Here is a 16,975-nt window from a genome sequence, read left to right as displayed (position 1 = left end):
TAATGTGCAAATGTAGGTAAAACAGTGTTACATTCTGTGGGAAGCTGTATTATTCGTACCAAAGTTGTAACAGCAGCATCATTTGTGGGACAGTATTAGCTATATCTCATAATGTCAGGAAGAAGTGACTTCCTGGTTTCCCTTTCAAAAAAAACCCCCAAAAACAAGTAAGCTTCCCCAAAGTGTTCTGCTTACTTTACTGAATCAAAGAAAATCTTCACACTTAAACAATTAACTCTAACCCTACATGGCATGGGACCAGGATATTTGAGGGACCGCCTTTCCCCGGTTACATCTACCTGCCCCATCAGATTAGACTCAAATTCACATTTGCAAACTTTATTCCAGGAGGAATAAAGATTGGTTATTGGTTTTGATAAACAGAAATGGTACCTAAAACCATTTTTAAGTTGCATTAAAAAAAGCCCTGACATTATTAAGTGGGCTGTCAGCATGTAAATCCTGTAAGGCAAATATTATGTGTAAGTGTGGTATGTGAGAAAACCTGAGTCTGATTACTCTGAATACAACTGGCATTATTTCAAGTATTTTCTTCTACCATGTGCAGCTAGAAGTGGTTTAAAAAAAAGTTGGATTTTTATTGGTAAGATCTTCAGATTCAAGGATGTTACTTTTTTAAGGGTAAAAGCCCAGTTGAGAAATACCACAAAAAATCCTAAACCCTGTTCGATATATGCTGCAAAGAACAACAACGAGATGAACAATAAGGCAACCACTGCATACATCTGAATGGTAGAATGTCATGGGAAGGGAAAAAGCTACAAGCCACTTATGAGCCTGGCAATACTGTACAGTTCTTCAAGAGCCATTTACCTACTCAGATGCTACTAGAAAATAAATAAAACCAACAAGGTTCTTCATCCACATTTAAGCCTCCAAAGGTCAAAACAGCTATTCAAGCCAGTGGAGCTATAAACTACAGGCATCAAGAGGGCTTGTTTTCAGCTACTGTGAACTATCAGGACACTTTTCTACAGCATCTGCTGAACAGAGTTGCAAATTGGGAGCAGATCATAAAGAATGTCAACAGAAGTGCATCAGGGAGTCCAAGAAGAAATTAGGTCAGAGTTCTGGAGGTGTCATGATCATGATCATTCTTCTCTAGCACCAATTCAAACTTCAAAGTCGGTATCTTCTAGTTCAGTTTTAGCTACCACTTTGATGCTACTTTCTGTGCTGGTTTATACATAAATCAAGCAGAAGTGACTGTTCATCAGGTGTAGTTGCTAAAGGGACAGTTGGAAGAGCAACACTAATTACAAAGATCTGGTCAAACCATTTAGCATAATAGTGAGACTGCAATAAAATATAATCCCTGGAGCTATATCAGAGTTCAGTAATTAGTTTCAGTTGATTTTTGGTGCAAAAAAAGCAAACATGAGGGGGAAAAAGTCCATTTTAAAACCAACTGGTTAGTTCCTTTAAAAAATGGCATCAGATGAGGATGTGTAACAGATGCTCCTCTCCTCTATATTAGGGAAAACAGAAGGGATTTCCCTAAACATTTACACTTACACACAAGTCTGGCAAATGTTTACATTTTTAAAGAAGCTTGAAAACAGACATGCAATCAAATGCCAAATTTCATTTCCTGCTTATATTTAAGTTGGTTGATGGAGCCTCTACATGTACCTAATATTCATTTTATCCTGTGGGGGTGACACCGCTTAGACACGTCCATAGGGTTCATACAGAAAAGAAACATATTTCTGCACAAAATGGATACATGAAGAATTACAACAGAGGTTAGTTGCCATTAGTTATAGTCTTATAAAGATGTCAGTAGCCATTTTAATTTTGAACAGTTGATCACGTTCACACTTGTGCAAAAGCTGGGCACAATCCCTGAAGAACAGGAAACCAGCACTTCTCTTCCCAACAACTCCACCCAGAAAGCGTAAGATGCTTCTTGCTTCTCATTCCCTCCCCCACCCACCGACACTTTGCCTTAAAATGTTGTCTGAACTTCTTTGGAAAGAGTTTGGTTTTCTTGCTCAGCATATCAGCAGAACCAAAGCATTTAAACGTTGCTCATCGGTTGCTTGGAAATTACCCAGTCATCTCATTTTAGGTCGCTTCTTCGGCAGGTCCCCTTCGCTGGCGTGCAGATTTCTGCCTGCTTCTCTGTGGAGCGAGCAGCACATCCTGTTCGGCTTCTGGCTCTGTGTTTTCATTATCTCCCTGCTGGGATCCTGTGTCTCCTATCAGCTCTCGTAAGAACTTAAACTTGGATAAGAAGAGCTGCCAGACCACACACCAACCTACAGAGTTGCCAGGAAAAACAAGGAAACGTAAATGGTACACCCCACAGCCATTCAAAATATACAGCACAATGTGAACAAGGAGGTGATGCCAGCGCATGCCACACTCATGTACAAATAACACTGTCCAAACAATTTCAAAAATGCCAGTCCGTACTAAAGTTACTAAAAATATTAAGCTAGAAACACAGAGAGAGCTAAAAAGCCACTGTGGATTAGAAATTTTCCTACCCAATGATTACTTTCTCTCCTACCCCGACCTACACTTTCTTTCCATAGCAGCCAACTTGTAAAATACGTTTCCACTGGCTTCATTTAAAAGCCTTACTAATCTATTACATTTATGGCAGTGGGAGATAAAGCCTAGTCAATAAATAAATACCAAAACAAATCCCATCCTTTACCTACCAGACATTTGGAGCAAGATATAATTAAAATACAGATATGATTAATGGAAAAATGTTATCAAAAATGGTCAAAGATCAGGGAGTATGAGGAACAATAAAGGAAAGGCTTCCACTGCAAAGGAGATCTTCAAAAATTACTCTGAATGCTCCTCTTATGAATCACTGAGATCATTTCAAAAGACCTAATTGCTAAAGAGACAAGACTGCAGGTCCCTGTGAGTTGCACCTGGGTTACATTCGCATTCATCCATAACAAGATCATCCAGTCAGCATTCTTTCAGTCTACTCTACGCTGCTGGGTTTTTTGAAAGCTATTTTGGTAGAAAGAGTATGTATCATCTTATGTTGTTGTTTATTCGTTTAGTCGCTTCCGACTCTTCGTGACTTCATGGACCAGCCCACGCCAGAGCTTCCTGTCGGTCGTCAACACCCCCAGCTCCCCCAGGGACGAGTCCGTCAGCACTAGAATATCATCCATCCACCTTGCCCTTGGTCGGCCCCTCTTCCTTTTGCCTTCCACTCTCCCTAGCATCAGCATCTTCTCCAGGCTGTCCTGTCTTCTCATTATGTGGCCAAAGTATTTCAGTTTTGCCTTTAATAGCATTCCCTCAAGTGAGCAGTCTGGCTTCATTTCCTGGAGGATGGACTGGTTTGATCTTCTTGCAGTCCAAGGCACTCTTGGAATTTTCCTCCAACGCCAGGTTGGGTTTATCTTTTTGGCACTGATAATACCAAGTCCCCTGATTTTCCCCCTTCCTCTTTGCCACCTTCAACTTGCTTTGAGCCCAGTCTTGTCAGATGAAGAGACCTGAAATCTCCAAAATCTGCATATTTTTTGAACACCAGAGATATGGATTTGGATATCCATAAAAGAGAGATTTTGTAATGAGGGATGGATAAAGGAGAAAACAAAGAGAAAGAAAATTCTGCCCTTGTCCTATATGGATGTGGAATAGTAAGTGAATACGAAGACTAGCTAGTAAGCTCAACCATTAGCAGACCTCTGGTAATAAGCAAAAAAGAGAAAGGTAAGGATAAAATATTATAAGGACAATCAATGTGTTCATTTACAGCTGTACCATATATTAAAGGTCATGATACCACCATACCATTGATTTCAAGTAGGACAATACTAGCACATACTGTACATAAACCTCCCCAGCTACAAAGATCTTTAACGTTGGCTGAAGTGCATCCCCAACTGTATAAATCAGGATGTAAAAATTATGGCTCTAAAGACAACTACATTTTAAAATTTAAAATCAAGGTTGTAAAAAAGGACAGCCAGTGTAAAAGCCAGCAAATCCAAAGGCCGGCTATTACTCTTTTTTGCTCTTATTTTTATATTTATTTATTAAGAGTAATTCTATATTTATATATCATATTTATATTGTATGTTTGTTGTTTTAATCGATTGTTTTATTGTAAACCACCCAGGGTCCCCAGATGGAAGGAGATGGGCGGGGACAAATTATATACATGCATGCATACATACATACATAAAGTTGAGATGGTTCTTAGCTAACTGACTAGCCAAATGTTTCAATTAATTTATGATTTTACAATCAGTTATTTCTCACCACATGGTTTTACCACCCCATCCCATTCATGCATGATTAATCCACATCACAGATCACTGTTTGTGGTGGGTAAAAACTGTATCTTCAGAAGCTACTACCAAACATTCAAAGCATTCAGTAATATAGTAGAAAGTGCCTGATTTCTCCAGCTCCAAGTTCAGCTTTAACAGGTTACCTGTAATAGTAGTAACGGGAAGGGAAGGGAAGTCATAAAAAAAACAACAACAGATCTGTTATACTGCAGCTGACAAACAAATTCAAAGGACCTCTACTTATCACTTCTGAGTAAGCAACTATACTGCTTACGGAGTTTGTTGTTGTTTATTCATTTAGTCGCTTCCGACTCTTTGTGACTTCATGGACCAGCCCACGCCAGAGCTTCCTGTCGGTCATCAACACCCCCAGCTCCCCCAGGGACGAGTCCGTCACCTCTAGAATATCATCCATCCATCTTGCCCTTGGTCGGCCCCTCTTCCTTTTGCCTTCCACTCTCCCTAGCATCAGCATCTTCTCCAGGGTGTCCTGTCTTCTCATTATGTGGCCAAAGTATTCAGTTTGGCCTTTAATATCATTCCCTCAAGTGAGCAGTCTGGCTTTATTTCCTGGAGGATGGACTGGTTTGATCTTCTGGCAGTCCAAGGCACTCTCAGAATTTTCCTCCAACACCACAGTTCAAAAGCATCAATCTTCCTTCCCTCGGCCTTCCTTATGGTCCAGCTCTCGCAGCCATACATTACTACAGGGAACACCATTGCTTTAACTATGTGGACCTTTGTTGTCAGTGTGATGTCTCTGCTCTTAACTATTTTATCAAGATTTGTCATTGCTCTTCTCCCAAGGATTAAGCGTCTCCTGATTTCCTGACTGCAGTCAGCATCTGCAGTAATCTTCGCACCTAGAAATACAAAGTCTTTCACTGCTTCTACATTTTCTCCCTCTATTTGCCAGTTATCAATCAAGCTGGTTGCCATAATCTTGGTTTTTTTGAGGTTTAGCTGCAAGCCAGCTTTTGCACTTTCTTCTTTCACCTTGGTCATAAGGCTCCTCAGTTCCTCTTCGCTTTCAGCCATCAAAGTGGTATCATCTGCATATCTGAGATTGTTAATGTTTCTTCCAGCGATTTTAACTCCAGCCTTGGATTCCTCAAGCCCAGCATGTCGCATGATGTGTTCTGCGTACAAGTTGAATAGGTGAGAGGATACAGCCCTGCCGTACTCCTTTCCCAATCTTAAACCAGTCCGTTGTTCCGTGGTCTGTTCTTACTGTTGCTACTTGGTCGTTATACAGATTCTTCAGGAGGCAGACAAGATGACTTGGTATCCCCATACCACTAAGAACTTGCCACAATTGGTTATGGTCCACACAGTCAAAGGCTTTAGAATAGTCAATAAAACAGAAATAGATGTTTTTCTGAAACTCCCTGGCTTTTTCCATTATCCAGCGGATATTGGCAATTTGGTCCCTAGTTCCTCTGCCTTTTCTAAACCCAGCTTGTACATCTGGCAATTCTCGCTCCATGAATTGCTGAAGTCTACCTTGCAGGATCTTGAGCATTACCTTAATGGCATGTGAAATGAGTGCCACGGTTCGATAGTTTGAACATTCCTTAGTGCTTCCCTTTTTGGTATGGGGATATAAGTTGATTTTTTCCAATCTGATGGCCATTCTTGTGTTTTCCAAATTTGCTGGCATATAGCATGCATTACCTTGACAGCATCATCTTGCAAGATTTTGAACAGTTCAGCTGGGATGCCGTCGTCTCCTGCTGCCTTGTTATTAGCAATGCTTCTTAAGGCCCATTCAACCTCACTCTTCAGGATGTCTGGCTCTAGCTCACTGACCACACCATCAAAGCTATCCCCAATATTGTTATCCTTCCTATACAGGTCTTCTGTATATTCTTGCCACCTTTTCTTGATCTCTTCTTCTTCTGTTAGGTCCTTGCCATCTTTGTTTTTGATCATACCCATTTTGGCCTGGAATTTACCTCCAATGTTTCTAATTTTCTGGAAGAGGTCTCTTGTCCTTCCTATTCTATTGTCTTCTTCCACTTCTGCACATTGCTTGTTTAAAAATAATTCCTTATCTCTTCTGGCTAACCTCTGGAATTTTGCATTTAATTGGGGGTATCTCCCCCTATCACTGTTGCCTTTTGCTTTCCTTCTTTCTTGGGCTACTTCTAGTGTCTCAGCAGACAGCCATTTTGCCTTCTTGGTTTTCTCTTTCTTTGGGATGTATTTTGTTGCCGCCTCCTGAACAATGTTGCGAACTTCTGTCCAGAGTTCTTCCAGGACCCTATCTACTAAGTCCAGTCCCTTAAATCTATTCTTCACCTCCACTGCATATTCCTTAGGAATATTAGTGAGCTCATATCTAGCTGATCTGTGGGTCTTCCCTAATCTCTTTAGTCTGATCCTAAATTGTGCAATAAGAAGTTCGTGATCTGAACTACAGTCAGCTCCAGGTCTTGTTTTTACCGACTGTATAGATGTCCACCACCTTTGGCTGCAAAGGATGTAGTCAGTCTGATTTCGGTGTTGTCCATCTGGGGAAGTCCATGTATAAAGCCGTCTCTTAGGTTGTTGGAAGAGAGTGTTTGTTATGCAGAGTGAGTTGTCTTGGCAAAATTCTATCAGCCTATGTCCTGCTTCGTTTTGTTCTCCCAGGCCATGCTTACCTGTAATTCCAGGTGTCATTTGACTGCCCACCTTAGCATTTCAGTCTCCCGTGATGAAAATAACATCTCTTTTAGGCGTGTTGTCCAGTAGGTGCTGCAGATCCTCATAGAACTGCTCTACTTCAGCTTCTTCAGCATCTGTGGTTGGGGCGTATATCTGGATCACTGTGATGTTAGATGGCTTGCCCTGAATTCGAATTGAGATCATTCTATCATTTTTTGGATTGTATCCAAGCACTGCTTTAGCCACTTGACTATTAATTATGAAGGCTACTCCATTTCTTCTGTGGTCCTCTTGTCCACAGTAGTAGATCTGGTGGTCATTTGATGTGAAGTGGCCCATTCCAGTCCATTTCAGTTCACTGACGCCCAAAATGTCTATCTTTAATCTTGACATCTCACCAATAACCACATCCAATTTGCCCTGGCTCATAGATCTCACATTCCAGGTTCCAATGGTGCGTTGAACCTTAGAACATTGGATTCGCCGTTCACCCTCAGCACTGTCAGCCGCTAGCCGTCCTTTCGGCTTTGAGCTAGCTGCGTCATCACATCTGGGGCTAGTTGAACTCATCCTCTGTTCCTCCCCAGTAGCATTTTGACCATCTTCCGACCTGGGGGTCTCATCTTCCGATGGTATACCGACATATTTCTGGTTGTACTGATCCATTGAGTTTTCACGGCAAGAATACTGGGGTGCGTTGCCATTACCTTCCCCAGGGATCGCATTTAGTCTGACCTCTCTGTCATGACCTTCCCGTCTTGGGTGGCTCTTCACGGTTTAGCTCATGGCATCATTGAGGTGCTCAAGCTCCAGCACCACGACAAGGTAACGATCCTTTGCTGAAGGCTTACGGAGTTAGGGTGAGTCCATTTTGTTTTACTATACAAACGTCTTAACTACCCAGGCCCTGCTGCATTCAGTTTATTTTTATGTTTCTCCAGACATACTGAACTCCATCTTCTATACTACAAAGTGGACAGAAGCACCCTCTTAGTCAAAGCCATTTTCACTTTTTGGGGTCAAGCATTCATTCTTCACAATAGAGCACATACTACCCACTACCTTTCTAGCAGCATTTGCACATTTCCAATTTTCTTCATCCACTGTTCCTATCTCTAATAAACATTCTACCAAGGTACACTAATCCACCTACTTGCTCTAAGGTGGTTGTGATTGCCACTTAGGTATCACTTGCAATCATACTCTCCATTCCCCTTGTCAAACTCTGATACGTTCATGTACAAATCCATACTGATCACTGCATCATACAAAATACATCATACATGCAAACTGTGGTAGATGACTAAATCTACTTAACTAAAGTAAGAAGTGGTACAGTTGATGCACTTCAGGTCCCAGCTGTAGAGCATTCTCACAGTGTGCGATCTAGGAGATATGCTTACCCTGTAGCATAGAATTTCCCTGAGATCTGTGTGGCCCCGAGCCTCTGTGCTTTCATAAAATTGTAAAATCTTAGGTACGTTAAAAAGTATACACAACCATCTTCCCAACCCACATACCTCTAACATCACTATAAGCATCCCTTATACATTTGCTCATAAATACATTAAACCACCAAGGGGATATCACACCTCCCATCTTTCTCCCTGCTTCAAGTTCACTAAATATTCCATTTATTTTCACACATGCAATATATTTATTCATTATCTGCTGCCTTAGTCCAAGAGGATTCTTTATTATTTCTATCATATATCACTCTTACCATATTCTATTGTATATTTGCACAAAAAATTCCATAATTCAAGGCTATTCTTTTACCATATAGTTTACCGTATGTCTCCCAAACTTTTGTTCTCCTATTCATACATTTTTAAGTGACCTGTTGAAAAGTATGTGTCAGTAGGTAGCATGTACAATACCTCCTAACATGTGGGCTGTGGGCAATAGTATGTTGGCTTGCAAGGCAGTTTCTACAGTAGTAATCTAGCCTGCACAGAATATGTGAGCGGTCTGGGGTAAAACTAGGCTTTAGGTGGGCTTGTGACATACTGACCAAAATCTTTAAAAAGTCATTGGCACTGTCCTTAGACTAGCAGGAAATGTTGCATGTGGCACAGGTGTAACTAAATTGGTCGTCCAGTCTACTCCTTCTCTACATTACTGAAAAGCCCTTTAAGAGAGACTGCATTCATTAATCATCTAAGTCCTATGTGGCTTGTATGGCTTTGGCTAAAGAGTACTATAGGAACCCAGCTATTGTGGTTTCTAAATATAGATTTATGGCTTGGTGAAATGCATGAACCCAGCCTATGTGATCATCTCTGTTTGTAGGAAAATGTATAAAGCTCATCTCTAGTCTCTCCCTTGCTTTCTCTCTTCACCCCAAAAAGGAGCTAATCGTTATCCATACAAGCTTCTATTCCCAATCACTCCATGTGTTGCAATGGTTGCAACATATGTATGGAATCCTGGTCACTTAGTATTTGATCTTCAGGCTGTCCAAAGAAAACTTGTGCCAATTTATACATTCAGCAGAACAAATAATACTATTTCAAGGCACATTCAGTATGTATTTCCAATCTAACACCACTACCACAGCCTATTTTTGGCATATTCTAAATTGGTATATCAATGAAAAGGTCCAGGATAGCCTTCTTCCACCTCTTTTTTTTTTTCAATGTTTCTAACAGTAAAGCATTCTATTAACATTATTCCTATACACTTGCAAATTGATCTGTCTACTGTAAGAATTGATAGGCTTAAGAAAAGTGTAATTACCAAATTGTGCTGAATATATACTCCAGCTCTTATAACCAAGTCTAGACTGACATCTGAGAAGAATCACAGAAGATAATAGCACTAAGAGAATAGGGGAACCTTGTGCTTAGCAACATATGGAAGCTTTACTGCACAAGTGTGATGCAGACCTATCATTAACCACAAGTGAGCTTTGTTCTGATCTTCCAGAGCCACATTAACCTTGAGACCTGGTTTTTGTTTGACTGTTTGTTAGAGTCAAAAAGTAGCAGTTCCCTCTAGCACAGTTTGTTTAAGAAAGGAATACCTTATAGTTTCTTTGGGTAATTTTTTCGTACCCTCTAGCCACACAATCTAAAAAATAATGTGATTGTTCTATGTCAGTATTTAATGCAGCAGGTTATTTTGCAATCCTGCAAAAGACTTTCCAGTGAGGCAATTCTGAAATAACTGAAGGCCACATTAAATATCAAGGTAAATGAGCTGTATCTCTTTCACAACTGAATTCACCAAAACGGTATTAAGGTCACAGATATATTTGTGAAGCCTGAACACATCAGATCAGATTCTGCAATTCTGAGATTAGTCAACCAAGCAGGACTGGATTAACAAAGAAGAGGATTCCACAGTATGTATTTTTAGCAAGCTCATATTTTCTATCTTCCAAAATGGTAAGTTATTTAACTATTCCATTTTATTCTTTTACTGGTGTTCTTCTCTTCTTTGACCAGGAAGGATCAAAGCTCTTGATAAAGCAATCACAGATTGCCACAAGATTGTGCTTTATGGATAACTCAAAACTATCCCAATGAACCCAATGAAGTATAGTGATTACAGAGTATCCCAATTGGCAGCTTCTCCAACTCCTCCCCATTATATCCCATGTTACTACTTTACAATCTGGAGTGATTCTCCAGCTAGGTTCACATTATGTGACAACTGAGGGGACATAGACAACTCCAATCTTCCAAGATTGGATAGGCTATCAGGCCCCATTTCAGATGAATTTCACTCTTGGGAGATCACCTGACATGGTGGGAGGGCTCAGTAGCTCCAATAATCCCAAGAGAGACACCTGGTGGGAACAAGAACTCCTGGAAGGATTACTCTTCCTACTAAGGCCGGGAAGGAGGAAAGCTAAGAGTAATCCCCCAAAAAGGTTCTGCAGGTGTGAGGAAAACTAACCAACCTTCTCCACCTAGGAGAAGGAACTCCTCAAACTTGGAAGAAGGAATGTAATGTAAATGATACCTGCCCCCCCCCAAACAGCATTGCTAAGTATGCACTTGCCTACAATCCAATAAAAGGCAGGATCATGTATATCACTATTAGTGAACATCTAGGGAACACTGATGTTAACATGCATGCTCTCCTGCAGGAGACACAACAGAGGAAGACCTTGATAAATTCTGACAAACTGCAAGACGTACTAAACGCAGAAGTTGGAGAACTGGAGGAGTCTGGAATCATAGATAAAACACAATAATTAGATGCATTAGATAAAACACAATAATTCAGGAGACAGCTTAGAGTTCTGCAAAGACAATTCATTGTTTATTGCCAAGCAACAAAAACACAGATTCTAAACCTGGACATCACTGAAAGCAAATCAACTGCATAAGAGGAAACAGAAGACAAACACAATCCAGTCAGCTACGGCACACCCAGGTACAGTCTCTGGAACAGATAATAAATTACTGGTGTCAAATATGTGAGCGAAATATAGAAAATTAAAGGGTGTAAGTGTGCAAGTAAGGTAGGACATGGAAAACATATTGTCAGATTATAAAATCAATGTAAGGAACATGTTTCATATGCTTGTGTGAAATTAAATCTGAGGAGCCATGTGAAGAGATACTGTGAAAATCAGACCAAACTTGCCTATCTATCCAAACTTTCAAAAAGATAAAAACTCAAGTGGCAGGAAGAACATAAGACAGCTGAACACTGGCGTTCAACATCAATCTAGAAAAGGCAAAGAACACTATCTCAGTCAAGAGTGTGAACAAATGGAAGAATATAAAAGATTTTTTTAAGAAGGAAAATTCATAGCTAAAGTAGGAAATCCAACAATAATCACTGAAGAGTTCTGATACAAGCAAATGAGATTAAAGGAAGAGGGAACAAAACTGAAACCCTTTATAAATAAGCTTAGGGAATAACTGAAGCATTTGTAGAGAAAAAAGTATATTCAGGAACTGATTCCACTAAAAAGTGAGGTATGACAGGCAATGAAACAGCTGTCAAATAGGAAAGCACCCACCACAGGTGAAAAACCCATTCAACTGTTTAAAGCTGTGGAGAAAGGGCAGATAAAATGCAAACAGCTCTATGTTAACAAACACAGAACAAGCCTTTGGGGGCTAGGAAAAGATTGGTAATAGATACCTATACCAAAGAAGCAAGATGCAAATGAATCTGCAAATTTCCAAAAGGACTGCACTAATTCTTCATGCAAGCAAAGTTTTGCTTATTCTACTTTGTGAGATTTAGAGACTTACATGGAGATCAACACGGAAATGAATAAGACACCATGTAGGAAAAGAGGTAATCCATTAGTCCTGGGCCACATAAAGACAGATTGCTCCTCTGAGGCAATGATCTGCAAACAGAAACTCACATACTTTGGGTATGAGATACAAATGGATGTTTGTTTGTTTTTGGTGCCTTCAAGTCAGGGTTGACTCCTGGTGACTGCCTGAAAAAGTCTCTGCAGTTTTCTTGGCAGGATTTCAGAAATGGATTGCCATTTCCTGTTTCCTAAGGCTGAGAGTGACTGGCTCAAAGCCACCCAGCTGGCTTCATGCCTAAGGCGAGACTAGAACTCACCATCTCCTGGTTTCTAGCCTGATGCATTAACCACTACACCAGACTGGCTCAGATTCAATGAGAGTCTAGAAAAACAATATTCCTGGCAAAATTGAGGGAAGAGAAGAGAAAAGCAACAGATAAGGTGGATGGGTGGGATCAAAGAAATGACTGGGATGTTCTTAGAAAAGATATGGATTACAGCTGATATTTCTCCATCCGGTCTCCAGGAATCAAACCCAACTTGCTGGAACTTCACCAAACTATTGCTATCACTTATGTGCTTTACAACAATTAGGAATCCTCAGATGAGACTCAGACTTAAAGGCTCCATCTCTAGAGAAGGACAGCTTCCTTCTGAAGTTTTCTTCTCCCTCCCTGAGAATCAGTTAAGCATTTGCACATGGGTAAGATCGCTGGGGGGTGGGGGGTGGGGGGTGGGGGGTGGGAAAGTAAATTAACTCCAATGCCCAATTCAGTACATTTAAGAATCCAGCAGAAAGGAATCAGAAATGGCAAGCTGCAGTTTAAAACAAAACAAACTTTGCTAAATAAAGGACTTGTTCTCTGGAACTATACAGCAAGGTCTGGGCTTTCCTCTTTACAATTAATCCAATGGTGGGGGGGGGAATCTAAGGGGGCTGAGAATAGCCTCTAAGGAAGCAAACTCAAAACTGACCAATCAGGATCCTGGATGATCTGATTATAATTCCTCCAGATTATTCCCACACTAGATGTTTAGCTGAGTCATAGGAAAATCAGTGAGCATGTGAATTTGGACTGAGCAAGCCCAGGCATGTCTTTTATTCAGAGAAATTATCTACCGGATGGGGAAGGTATCCATCAGCATACATGTCATTTGGGATGTTTTGGCTTAGCATATTACATAAACCCAGCCATTTCAGGCTTATTTAGCAAACCTCAGTTAACATATATCATGACTTAGTACAATCTGTGAACTCAGTGTGATGACATCACATTATCTTTTGATCAGTCTTTCCCACCTGGAACTAACCCTCCAGATGTGAAGGGACAGGAAGTCCCAGAATGAGCAGTCTAACGTTCCAATATAAAACTAGACTACCAAACTCCAGTGGAGGTTCCCATTAACTTCTTCTTAATTTCCTCAGAAAGTCTTCAATAACTCATTATGTTTTTAAGGAAGCCCTTCTCCCATCCTTGGAGGAGGGGGACAGTTGATAAAGTTGGTGAGAGGGGATAAAGATGGAGATGCAGAAAGAGAACTGAGAAATACACATTGGTAAAGGTTGTATATAGTAAAATGTATCCTCCGCATAATTTGTATACAGGCCTTCCCTTCCCTCCATACCATCAAAGCACTGATTAAATCTGATTGCGTGGTCTAAACAGCTTTATGTTGGTAGAAAAGCATATAAAGTTCCACATAGATCTTCATGATTTCTCTCCCTCCCCATTCTCCAGGGAATATCTCCCCTTAAAGGACTTCCAAATCACAGGTCATCTATATATGGTCTGTGATTTAATGCTGGCTTTATTGGCTCCCATGTAAAATCCATAAACATTCTGGAATTCTGGCACAGGCTTTCACAATGAAGCAGTGATGAGCTTTTGGGATGAATGGCCATGGTCTAATTTTCTTTTGTTCTGACGTTTTGCCAGCAGCTGCGGCTGGCATCTTTTCAGAGGCAAAGTGAGCTGCTTTATCGTGTATGTAGGCATGCCAGCACCCTCTGCCTCATCACTGCTTCATTCTGGATTCCGATCAATATATGTCCAGTGCCATGCAAAATCATCCATCCTAGTGCTGCCCAGGTGAAGGCAGGTTTTTGCATTAAAAATTGCCTGAGTAGAGCTCAACAACAGAAGGAAAATGATTTCATATGCCACTGGGCAAGAAATATCAGCTGTCAAAAGCAAACTCAACTCTCTGTTCCTAGCCTAACATTCCCTGCCAGCTGGGAATGAAAGCAGCTTTTTTTTTTTTTAATTGTATGGCATAGCAGTTCAGTGTTCATGCTGCTTTTTTTCTTGCTGGGAAATCCTTGTGAGGTCCAGCAGCCAGACATGTAGACTATTTAGCTGTGACAAGTCATGTTGCCTGGGGTGCACCACAAGGAGGCAAGTCTACATTGCACCAAGTTGGGCTAGAGAGAGTGATTGGCCCAAGGTCACCCAGCCAGCTTTCATGCCTAAGGCGGGACTAGAACTCACAGACTCCTGGTTTCTAGCCCAGAACCTTAACCACTAGACCAAACTGGATCTCATGAAAGGAGCTGTACTTCAAACACAGCTAGAGGGCAGCAAATTAATGTAGGCTGTTCAAAATGTTAAATAATCACACAGTGGCATTTAGAAATAGCCTAGAACTTGACTTTATTCCACACTATTATTCCACTAAATCAGCAATATTCCTTTACATCTAAAGACCACTATCACTAATACCAGGTTAAACTAATTGGTATACTTCACTTCCACCACAAAATTTACCAGGTTTGAGTCTCTTTGCATTAGTTAAGCCATTGCTTAAAAGAGACAGACAGGATGTGGTGGAGAGGTATCACCTGAAGAGCTTCTTCAATACCTAGCTAATTTAGCAGCCTCTTGGCTTTTTGCAGGACTAATACCTTTCAATAAATATTTTAGATTGTTGTCTTTACAGGAAGTCTCCAATAACCTCCTTCACCACCCACAAAATTCATCTTCACAAATCCAAGGATCCTCCACCCTGCCAACCCCATTTGTTAAAGCAACAAGTATTTAAATGCATAAGTATTAAAATGCATCCCTTTAGGGACCTGTTTTCAGAACATCTCCCCACTGGTAGATTACATAGTTTATCAGTCCAGCAGGAAAAATAAATAAACAAAGGTACAAATCTCCACCCAGGTGGGCACTCCCAAAGGATTACAAGAGTTATGTGGTCTGATGTACTTACAGGATGGGAAAGGTTCAAACAACCCTCAAAAAGAGAAACGGGCAAATAAAAAAAAATCTTATCCTGGAAAACAACATCTGGTCTCGGAGGACCGGCCTCTTACTCACCACAGAGCATGAATAGCAAGACAAAAAACAACGTAGCCACGATGACGAGGAGAGTCAGGCCAATACTCTGCAACATCTTCCCTGTGTCTGTGAAGATCTAGGACGGTTTCGGTTTCCCCGACCGTGTGAAGAAGACAGAGGAGGAGAGAGGCGACCGAGACATCCCCATCGGCTACAAGGAAGTGTGCGGGCAGGGGAAGGAGCAGGGGCAATCTGCCACCTAGAAACTAGTGAGCAGGAGTGAGGGTCGGAGAGAAATGGGCGCAAACCCAACGCTTGTTGCCGTGGGGGCCATGATTCTTCTCTGCTCTTCTCTTCCCTTACAAGCACTGCGCGCGAGCAATCAAGAGGCAGCGAGTTCCAAAGGAGGCGGCGGCAGCAGCGGCGGCGGCGGCATGAGTTCTAGGGGGCTCAGTCATAAGCTAGCCAAGAAGACGACCAGCAATTTTACACACGCGCGCACACGCACTCAAGAGGCTTTCTAGAGCGACGAAGAAAATATACGGCCGAGGAGGACGGGGAAAAGCCTGCCGGGATAGACTGCAGCTACCCGATCAGAAACCCCGCACGCTGCCTTCCCTGCCCCGAACATTAGATCTTTCCATTGTTCCCTGCGCAGGAGGGGGCAAAAAGCGAGACTCCCCTCCTCCTCCAGGTGCAGAATGGTCTCTCCTGCCCCGACAACCCGGCAGCCGCAGAATGAACGAGAGGGAGGGGGGGCAGGGAAGAGATGGGGAAAAGCATAGTTTCCTGTCACCCGGATATGATTCGCAGCCGCGCCGCAAATCTCTGGAAACTGTAGTTCAGTGTGGGAGCGCTGGAACCGTCAGGTGCCGGAAAGTGGCATAATAAGGACTTTAATTCCCATCATCCTCTGGGAACGAAGGCCCGCCCAGGAGGCAGCGTCTGATCGGTTCTAATCAATGCGGTCCCGCTCTAAATCAGTTTAAGTCACTCTGAAAGGCGCTTTTGGTGTAGGGGTTACGAGTTTTTTTATTATTATAAATCTTTCGTTTCTTCTTCGGTGCCCATGTAAAATATACGATTATGAAAACTGAGGGCATCTGAGAAGCTAGGGTTGTCTCCCGCTGATGCATAAAGCGGATCACCAAACGCAGGCTGGGCTGCAATAATCGGACGACCGCGCGATGACAGCAAAGCACCAGGAGTTTTCGGTATCTCTTTGCTGCCATTTCGTGCTCGCCCGCATTTTTACAGCCCAGCCCCGGAAGCCAGTCATAGGCGAACCATTTAATTTAATTTAATTTATCATTTAATGGAGGAAAGCCCTGAGATTCTGGTACATCCAGAATCCAAACTCAAGGCCTCTTTTAAAGCACGGGGACTCCGCACATACTGTCATTTGAAATGAACAGATGAATCAATAACTTCCATTCAAAGTGCATAAACAACAAGAGTTATGTCAGTACTACAAATTCCACACACATCAATTTTATATTGCTGTTTGTTGCTGT

The 16,975-nt window shown here is 41.6% G+C and overlaps 1 protein-coding gene and 1 long non-coding RNA gene across 2 annotated transcripts; both read right to left on the bottom strand.

Moving 5' to 3' along the window:
- Positions 1–1,596: 1,596 nt before the first annotated feature.
- Positions 1,597–16,316, bottom strand: SMIM13 (small integral membrane protein 13). Its single transcript, XM_063298890.1, has 2 exons — positions 15,501–16,316; positions 1,597–2,282 (listed from the first exon to the last, which is right to left on the bottom strand). The coding sequence occupies exons 1-2, from the start codon at positions 15,574–15,576 to the stop codon at positions 2,089–2,091; spliced, it is 270 nt and encodes an 89-aa protein (XP_063154960.1). The 5' UTR covers positions 15,577–16,316; the 3' UTR covers positions 1,597–2,088.
- Positions 11,195–12,778, bottom strand: LOC134494017 (uncharacterized). The gene is made up of 2 exons (XR_010067630.1): positions 12,293–12,778; positions 11,195–11,345 (listed from the first exon to the last, which is right to left on the bottom strand). It is a non-coding gene; the product is annotated as an uncharacterized LOC134494017 (long non-coding RNA).
- Positions 16,317–16,975: the final 659 nt, after the last annotated feature.

Source organism: Candoia aspera, chromosome 3 (assembly GCF_035149785.1).
Source record: "Candoia aspera isolate rCanAsp1 chromosome 3, rCanAsp1.hap2, whole genome shotgun sequence".
Taxonomy (NCBI): domain Eukaryota; kingdom Metazoa; phylum Chordata; class Lepidosauria; order Squamata; family Boidae; genus Candoia; species Candoia aspera.
Note: the sequence above shows the minus strand (reverse complement) of the source record. Positions and strands in the feature narration are given on the sequence as shown.